Source organism: Coregonus lavaretus, assembly GCF_964263955.1.
Source record: "Coregonus lavaretus genome assembly, chromosome: 29".
Taxonomy (NCBI): domain Eukaryota; kingdom Metazoa; phylum Chordata; class Actinopteri; order Salmoniformes; family Salmonidae; genus Coregonus; species Coregonus lavaretus.
Genome location: NC_140016.1, coordinates 19,695,572 through 19,705,729, shown reverse-complemented (window position 1 = coordinate 19,705,729; position 10,158 = coordinate 19,695,572). Strand labels below are relative to the sequence as shown.

The following is a 10,158-nucleotide window of genomic DNA, read 5'->3' as shown; positions in this document are numbered from 1 at the left end:
CCCACTCAGTGATGGCACATCTTGCCTCTATGTCCACATAGAAAAGAACGAACTCTGTGCTGCTGTAGAACAGCTCTGCCGTTAACTCTCAGTTTAGTTAGCCTATCACCTGACTGCCCCTGTGTCTAACCGTAACCTGAAAAAATGGATAAACACAAGACAGGCCTAGAAAGTACTCATCCCCCCACCCACCATCTCTCCCCCGGTCTCTCGAGGGCGGGGTGCGAGGGCGGATGATACGATCTTAATGCGCCATGTAATGCATGTTAATGTAACAGGCACCGAGGGACTGTCGGTGCATCCAACAGAGTGTTTTGGGATTATTTATCACAAAACATTTGTATTCTTCTGTTGGGGAACGGTCGATCCTTGATAGCTACACACTAATCCCCCACTCTGTTAATTAAAAAGATGAGGAAACCGATGGAACTGTTTTTTCTTCAGAAATGTAATCATTTCTGGAGAAGCTTAACCATCTGCTGGAGGTTAAATCTGTGAGCAGATTGTGTTTTCTGGTTATTTAAACCCGCGGATTTCCCTTTTTTCTACTAGAAGAAGGGGCGGGTGGATGGTCTCTGGGGGGGGGGGGGGGGGGGGGTCGTCGCTAAGGGAGGGTGGAGGGGAAAACTTTCTTTGGTCTCCTTGGCTGTGTCGTCAGCTCAAGTGGAGAAATTTGAGCTCGACCCACAGAGTTTAATTAGAATGCTGACTTAAGTCTGTCGAGAGACGACGCGGAGCGCGCAGAGGGATTCTGTATGCCTAGTGTGTGTGTGTTTTTGATGTCTGACTGACTGACCAGGATTAAATGGGAAAGATTAGATTTGAGCAAACATGTGCCACACTCTTAAGAGCCCCGGGTTTTCCTCTTTGTCTTATCAGAGCCAAAACGGCCATCTCCATAATTTCATAAAGTTCCATTTTACATCTGTTCAATTTACTTGGGCTAAGATTGTCCCTTGTCTGTACAAATAAGCTCTTGTCTTTTGCCATGTTTTTATGTTATCTCCGTAAAATGATCGCAATTATCCCTGTAAATAATAATGTAAAATGTGACTTTGATATAATCCCAACAGTAATACCTTGCTGTGATTAAACGGTGTGATTATGATTTTATGAAGTTGCTTTTATGTTGATTGTGTTGATACGTGTTCAAGTCTGCTTATACAGATAAAGCCGTTGTAATGCGTGTTTGTTTGTACCAGAGAGTACACACACAGAGTATCAGTCCCTCTTTTTTTGCCGTCATTATTTTTAGCTGGAAAATAGATGCTCACAAACAATCATTAAAATTGAATACTCATTAAGGATTCTTTTTGTAAAACCCAAATACTCTGATGATAAATCCATGGGGTCATTTTGGGCATTCATTTTCAAAGAAGCTATTTGAAGCCCTACTTGCAATCCCATGTAGGCCTACAGTGGCCAATAGCTATATGAAACAAGAAGAGCCTTTTTAGTGGCTTTTGTAGTTGTATTCCCAACACTGTGTTTTTATAAAGTGTTTTATTGAAAGGCCTGAAGGACTCTGTGCCGGACGAGACCTCTGAAATATGCGTCAGCTGCGCAGCGAATAACTAGAAAACGACACCCTCGATGAAAAGTGATTTACCCCTAATCCAAATCTGCCCCTGATGTCTCGACTGAAAGTTATGCTGTTGTCGCGTCTCTAATCTCTCCGAGGAGCCGCGCCAGATAAAGGGTTAACCGTGCTACTGTAATTAGAGTCGCTGCTCTCATGTCGCCGTCCTCCAATACCATGCTGCGCATAGTCACGGACCCCTCCTTCTCCTAACACGCACGCACACACACCCACCCACACACACACACCCCTCCCCACCGGCTCATCGGAATGTCTAATACACTGGGAAATCAGAGTGCGAGCCTCCCCACTCACACACAGCTACTGCGCGCGTGGAGCACAACACATAGAGACGCTTCACTCCTCTCATCCAAGTTTACATGATTTTTGCCCCTTTTTTTCTACAACAACTGGAAACAAATCCACAAATCCTTTTATAAAGTGCATAATGTCAGTGATGGGTAAACTCATCCTGTGCTGTTTTCACTGTTGAGGATTTTTTGGTGCGCCGTTGAGATGGAGCACAGGCTCTTGAGCACCCGGTGGACACCGTTAACTGGGCTGGTAGTGTGCCTGCTGGTGTGCGCGTGTGTGGTGGACCTGGTTCTCGCACAGATTCGGTACTCTATCCCCGAGGAGTTGGAGCACGGGGCTTTTATCGGTAACATCGCCGAGGACCTGGGCTTGGATGTAGCCAAGCTGTCCTCTCGGCGGTTCCGGATAGTATCCGGGGCCAAAAAACAATACTTAGAGGTGAATCTGGAAAACGGTATTTTATTCGTTAATGAGAAGATTGACCGCGAGGAACTGTGTGAACGGAGTCCGACCTGCTTCTTACACTTGCAAGTGGTGATCGAGAATCCATTAGAACTGTTCCGAGTGGAGGTGGAGATTTTGGATGTGAATGACAAATCTCCCAGTTTCCCATGGAGCGAGTTTAATCTGGAGATTACAGAGTCAGCGGCGCCCGGGTCTCGGTTCCCGTTGGAGAGTGCGCAGGACCAGGACGTGGGCACCAACTCGCTCCGCTCCTACCAGCTGAGCTCCAACGAGCACTTTGTGCTGAACATCCAGACGCGTAATGACAGGAGCAAGTTCGCTGAGCTAGTGCTGGAGACCCCACTGGACCGGGAGCAGCAGAAGACGCACGAGATGGTGCTCACAGCCGTGGACGGGGGGTCGCCTGAGCGCTCGGGCACAGCTCTCATCACCATCACGGTGCTGGATGCCAACGACAACATGCCCGTTTTCGACCGGTCTGTTTACCGGGCGAGCCTTGTAGAAAACGCACCGAGAGGGACTTTAGTGCTGAAGCTAAATGCTACTGATTTGGACGAGGGTGCGAACGGCGAGGTGTCCTATGCATTCAGTGGGCACGCACCACTCAAAGTGCGGGAGCTGTTCAGCGTGGACCAGTACACGGGTGAGATCCGAGTGAAGGGGATTGTGGACTATGAGAAAGCGAGTGTGTATGAACTGTATGTGCAGGCTAAAGACAGGGGTCCCTCGGCTGTGGCCGTGCACAGTAAGGTACTGGTGGATATCTTAGATGTGAATGACAACACGCCAGAAGTCATCCTCACCTCCGTGTCCACACCTGTCCAGGAGGACGCACCACCTGGAACGGTGATAGCCGTTATAAGCGTCATGGACCGGGACTCGGGAGAGAACGGGAATGTGGACTGCCAGATCCCCAGCAACGTCCCCTTTCAGCTCCACTCCTCTTTTAAGAACTACTACACTCTGGTGACTAGCGAGTTTCTCGACAGAGAAGCCTTCTCCGAGTACAACATCACCCTCACGGCCCGGGACTTGGGCTCCCCGTCGCTTTCCACGAGGAAAACCATCCTCGTCCAAGTGTCTGACATTAACGACAACCCCCCGCGCTTCGCTCAGCCATCATACACAGTTTATGTGACTGAGAATAACGCCCCGGGCGCATCCATTTGCTCAGTCACTGCTTTCGACCCCGATTCTAACCAGAACGCCTATCTGTCCTACTCGATTCTGGAGGGTCAGATCCAGGGTATGCCCGTGTCCACTTACGTATCCATCAACTCGGACAACGGAAACATCTACGCGCTGCGCTCCTTTGACTACGAGCAGCTAAGGAACTTTCAGATACGGGTGCAGGCTCAGGACGCCGGTTTCCCCCCACTCAGCAGCAATGTCACATTACATGTGTTCGTTTTGGACCAGAACGACAACGCTCCAGTCATCGTGTCCCCATTGCCCAAGAACGGGACTGTGGCGACAGAGGTGGTCCCGAGGTCAGTGGATGCGGGGTACCTAGTCACCAAGATCACTGTGCTAGATGCGGACGCAGGTCAGAACTCCCGCCTCTCCTACCAGGTGCTCCAGGCTACGGACCCGGGTCTGTTTAGTGTCGCCCTCTACACAGGAGAAATCAGGACGATTCGCCGGTTCGTGGATAAGGACGCTACGAGGCAGAGACTCATCATCCTGGTCAAGGACAACGGCCAGCCGCCTCTCTCCGCCACCGTCTCCATCCTCCTCTCTGTGGCCGAGAACGTGCCCGAGTCCCTGTCTGATTTCGGAGACCTCACTCTGAGCCCGCAGCCCTCATCCAACATCGCCTTCTACTTGATCGTGTCACTGAGCACCATCTCGCTAATCTTCCTGGTGGCTATTATCGTGCTGGCTGCGGTCAAGTGTTACAAGGACAGAGAGACCCCCAGCGGGTACAACCTCCCCCCCTTTGCCTGCTGCTGCTGCAGGGGCTTCCAGCCAGAGCCACCCCCCGAGGTGTTCAAGAAATCTAACCTGAACCTGCAAATCTCCACCGGGGCTAAGGTGCCCACCAACTGCATGGAGGTAAATGGCAACGGTACTCTGTCCCAAGCCTACTGCTATAAAGTGTGTCTGACCCCCGAGTCAGCTAAGAGTGACTTTATGTTCCTGAAGCCGTGCAGCCCCAGCAGCATCCCGAGGAACAACGAGGCGAAGGATGCTGACAACTTTGCTTGGAGCGCGCACAACCGAAGCGCATCGGTGAATAACAATTCCGGAGCCACCACTCCGAATGAGGTAACGTGAGAGTAAATGTGTTTGCATTTGTGAATTTAGCCCCTTTACTTATACTGTGTGTTAATGCCCCGTTTTGTTTAAAACATAATCAAGTACTTGACATTCTATCTAATGAAGGTGAAATCATACATGCAGAAGTGTGATTCTGTCTGACTGAACTTGAACAACACAGTATTCAGACATCAATGTATATCAGGCTGAGGCAAACTCTTTACTAATGCAACCTACACATTTTTATTTTACATTTCTGTTGGTGTTTATATGTACCATAGTTATAGGCCTACAGTAATGACGTAATTAACAAAAGGAGTGTTATAATAAGAGAGTAGATATTCTATTCACAAAGGCTGAGAGAAAGATGAACAATCACCACAGTATATTTTATATTGAACGTGTGTTGTGGAGCGTATCTCTCTCTCCTCGCGCACAGAACAGAACAGTCTGCCAGAGATATCCGTTTCACAGAGCAACGGAGATGAATAAACCTCAGTCCTGTTTGTTTCGATGCTTATACATCGATCCCTAATCTATTTTTGTCCATAATCATCATTTGTCCATTATTTATTTGTAAACATTTTCGGAGTAGTATAGTAAATGAGAAATCCCATAACGTTTGTATGATTGTGTATTGGTGTGGTAGTATACAATCAATGTCATTGCATGTTCTGTCTCCTGCTATGTGATACGACTAGAGAGACATTGTCTATACTTTTCCTTCACAAACCACCAATTAGAATTGATTTCTAGTAGCGTTTGCACATAGAGTTTTTTACTATATATACAAGGTTAACGGCTGACAGACAAGGTGAATGAAAGTTAGGTCATCTCGGAAATAGACCTCTGCTTTTCTGGGCTAAAGTATGCTGTCAACGACCATTCTGGAGAATCGTGCACCTCTCCTTTGTTTGGACAGATCACCTCACTAACTATGCCTCAAGGGCACAGACATGGTCGAGCCATTATACTGCACACAACGTGGTGCATACGCAAGGGGGTCGCGTCCATTATTGATGAAAAATGGCAATGGACTGGTTTCGCGGGGACGGGGGAGGAGAGGGGGTAGGGGGAGGAGAGGGGCTATGGACCTGGCTGGGACGTGGTGTGCCTGTAGATTGCCCTGGCGAGGAGAGAAATGTGGATCGGTGTTTTGTCCCGAACGAGGGAAGGGTGGGGGAGACGGTGGGAGGGACGAGAGAGAGAGGAAGGCGAGATGTCGACACCGCTGTTGTCGGAGTCACTAGATGGGACCGGCAGACCGTGAATGTGATGTGTGCGTATTGCCCATTGTACATCTCTATAATCTGGTACAATGTAAGCAGACAGTGACGGATAAACGGACACTTTTTTCCTAGAATATCCCATCTCCGTATAGACTGAAGACTAAAAATGTCAGTCCCATTCATAGCAGGAACACCTCTAGCCATATAAAGACCTTGATTCGAGGTCATGATGATTGTTCTGCTCGTAGCTATGTCCCTCCAGGGGCTTGGTGTCCTTGATGACGTTAATTGGTTCCCTTAAATCACCCCTGTGTTCCCCGAGAGTCACTCTCCCATATGAGTGTAATTGGATGTGTGCACAGCATGTCGCGGATCGGCGGATGACACGAAAACACCTCAAAGACTTACCAACTAAACAGTGGGATGGTTGCATAGCCTATTGTCAACCATAACAATGTTGTATGTAGACCTACATGTCGGCCTAGTGTAATCTCAGCAGGGTGATAAAAAATGCATAAATTGAAGGTGAAAGAGGAGACAGATTAGGCCTCTCCAACACACAGGTCAACTGTTCTGTGAAACAGACTGATCAGCTGAGATGACCTAGATAATGGACGGCACAACTTTTCCCGCTTCTCAGCAAGACGTAATTAAAAGCTGATCTTCTCAGAGAATCATGGCAATATTCATGTAAAAAATGATACATAAAACACAAAAAACAATTACGTGTATAATTTGGTTAATTTCCTGAGTGCCTCGGTTTCCTTTTAATATTAAAATCGTGTTTTCCTTTAATCCCAGGTGGGTCCTAATTGGTTTTTGTGCAGAGCTGGCGTGGAATGTATTTTGAATACCGATTCTAATAATACGCTCACATCGCATTCTCCTTGTTAACAGTCCTAAATGAATTAACAGAGCGTGGAATCCACAATATGACACTTATTCCCGGAATAAATATCATTCAGGAGTGCCCGTCCCCCTTCCCTGCTGTGTTGTGCTGCAGAGGATGAAAGCGAAATAAGTGACAGGCGAGTCATTGCTCATGGCACGGCGCACATCCTCGCTGCGTTCTAAAAAAAGGCCACAGGGAGGCAGTCAAGCTCCATGAAAAGAATATAACTTAATTAAGACCTCCGTTCCTTAAAGGTCCAATACAGCCGTTTTTATTGAAATATCACGTCATTTCTGGGTTACAATTAAGTACCTTACTGTGATTGTTTTCAATAAAAATGGTCAAAAGGTGACAAAAATAGCTTTTTAGCAGAGAGCAATTTCTCAAGCAATAATTTTGCTAGGACTGTCTGGGAGTGGTCTGAGTAAGGAGGGGAAAACTAAAACCTAGCTGTTATTGGCAGAGAGGTTTGAAACTCTCTAATTGGTCTATTAACTTATTTACCACACGGTGATGTCAACAGGCAGGCCAAAACTCCATCCCACCACAACAGGCCGAAATATCAGGCAGTCTTTTCAAACAGCTCTTACACTAAAAGGGCATCTTGATCATTTTCACAATTTCACAGTATTATTCCAACCTCATAGTGTGGAAATATACAGTGCCTTCGGAAAGTATTCAGACCCCTTGACTTTTTTCACATTCTGTTACCTTTTTACAGCCTTTTTAAATCCTCATTAATCTACACACAATACCCCATAATGACAAAGAGAAAACAGGTTTTTAGAAGTGTTTGCAAATTTATTAAAAATAAAAAACTGAAATATCTTACATAAGTATTCAGACCCTTTGCTATGAGACTCGAAATTGAGCTCAGGTGCATTCTGCTTCCTGTTTCCATTGGTCATACTTGAGATGTTTCTACAACTTGACTGGAGTCCACCTGTGGTAAATTACATTGATTTTACATGATTTGGCAAGGCACACACCTGTCTATATAAGGTCCCACAGTTGACAGTGCATGTCAGAGCAAAAACCAACCCATGAGGTCAAAGGAATTGTCCATAAAGCTCTGAGACAGGATTTTGTGTCAAGGCACAGATCTGGGGAAGGGTACCAAAAAATGTCTGCAGCATTGAAGGTCCCCAAGAACACAGTGGCCTCCATCATTGTTAAATGGAAGGAGTTTGGAACCACCAAGACTCTTCCTAGAGCTGGCCGACCCGCCAAACTGAGCAATCGGGGGAGAAGGGCCTTGGTCAGGGAGGTGACCAAGAACCTGATGGTCAATCTGACAGAGCTCTAGAGTTCCTCTGTGGAGATGGGAGAACCTTCCAGAAGGACTACCATCTCTGCAGCACTCCACCAATCAGGCCTTTATGGTAGAGTGGCCAGACGGAAGCCCCTCCTCAGTAAAAGGCACATGACAGCCTGCTTGGAGTTTGCCAAAAGGCACCTAAAGACTCTCAGACCATTCTCTGGTCTGATGAAACCAAGATTGAACTCTTTTCCCTGAATGCCAGGTCTGGAGGAAACCTGGCACCATCCCTACGGTGAAGCATGGTGGTGGCAGCATCATGCTGTGGGGATGTTTTTCAGTGGCAGGGACTGGGAGAGGCAAAGATGAACGGAGCAAAGTACAGAGAGATCCTTGATGAAAACCTGCTCCAGAGCGCTCAGGACCTCAGACTGTGGTGAAGATTCACCTTCCAACAGGACCACGACTCTAAGCACACAGCCAAGACAACGCAGGAGTGGCTTCGGGACAAGTCTCTGAATGTCCTTGAGGGGCCCAGCCAGAGCCCGGGACCTGAACCTGATCAAACATCTCTGGAGAGACCTGAAAATAGCGGTGCAGCGACGCTCCCCATCCAACCTGACAGAGCTTGAGAGGATCCGCAGAGAAGAATGGGAGAAACTCCCCAAATACAGGTGTGCCAAGCTTGTAGCGTCATACCCAAGAAGACTCGAGGCTGTAATCGCTGCCAAAGGTGCATCAACAAAGTACTGAGTAAAGTGTCTAATATTTCAGTTTTATGTTTTTAATACATTTGCAAAAATGTCTAAAAACCTGTTTTTGCTGTGTCATTATGGGGTATTGTGTGTAGATTGATGAGGGAAAAAAACTATTTTATCAATTTTAGAATAAGGCTGTAACATAACAAAATGTGGAAAATATCAAGGGGTCTGAATACTTTCCGAAGGCACTGTATATAAAACACAGGAAAATCACGTTTCTGACTGCACTGGGCCTTTAAAGTGACATGAATATAATATAAAATATGGAAATGAATAGAAGTCTACTATTGAATATTTACTGAGAAAACATTGAATCACTGTTCTTATCAAAGCTCATCTCTTTTATCGAGGCCATTGCATCAGTAGGCTATATCACTGTTACATTTTTTGTCAGACAGGACATGTTTTAAGATCTTATTTTCTCTCTAAATCTATAGCTCAAGCAACCAAACACAGACTGGACCCTCACAAAGAACCAGAACTCCTCTCTGAAAAGGTAACAATCACTTTTAACATTTACACTTACAACTACATCAGCATACCAGTGTTTGAGATAGAACGTCATTAATGTATTAATGCCGGTGTGTGGTCATGACATAACACGATATGTGATTCTTCATGGATGGATCTATATCTCCTGCAGCTATAACTCTATCAACATGGACGGCACTCTGATGAGGAAGGCCATGCATGCAGATCCAGAGAACTACATGACACCCATGACTGGCCAGTACTGGACCTGGGGCACCCGCATGAGGGGTGCGTGAGGGGCTTGAAACACACACGCACACACACACACACAAACACACACACACACACACACACAAACACACACACACACACACAATACAGAGAGAGAGCTAATGCCTCTCCCTGGATAATACCAAACAGAGAATGAGCAGGTATCTTATGATGACATAAGTACCACTTCCACAGCATTTATGTGTGTGTGTGTCTGTAATATCCATCCCACCTTGATTTCAGTCATACATTATATTAATCAACATTATGTCTCTTCTTCCACAGACTATAAGATGTCTCCTCCTGCCACTGGGCCTCCTCTTCGCTCCTGGACCCCCCGGTGCACCCCATCACCCCAGCAACAGCCCCAACCCCAACCCCAGCAGCCTCAGCAACCTCCACTCCCCCCCCACCCCCATCCTCACCCCCATCCTCACCCTCACCCCCACCCACCTCCAGACTACCAACATAACGTGTACATCCCGGGCACGCCGTCGGCCCTGTGCACCCTGAGGCCAGCAGCCACCCACCACCGCAGCGAGCTGGATGTCCACAACTCCTTCTCCACCTTCGGCAAGAAAATACGCTTCATCCACAACTACGAGCCCCAGACAGACGCAGCAGCAGCTGTCATCAACAACGACCTGTATAATGATTAA

At 47.1% G+C, this 10,158-nt stretch overlaps 1 protein-coding gene across 1 annotated transcript; it reads left to right on the top strand.

Moving 5' to 3' along the window:
* Positions 1–2,095: 2,095 nt before the first annotated feature.
* On the top strand, positions 2,096–10,158 carry LOC311105114 (protocadherin alpha-C2-like; the record flags this gene model as incomplete). Its single annotated transcript, XM_084147136.1, has 4 exons — positions 2,096–4,627; positions 9,196–9,254; positions 9,402–9,517; positions 9,785–10,158. The coding sequence occupies 4 exons, from the start codon at positions 2,096–2,098 to the stop codon at positions 10,156–10,158; spliced, it is 3,081 nt and encodes a 1,026-aa protein (XP_084003262.1).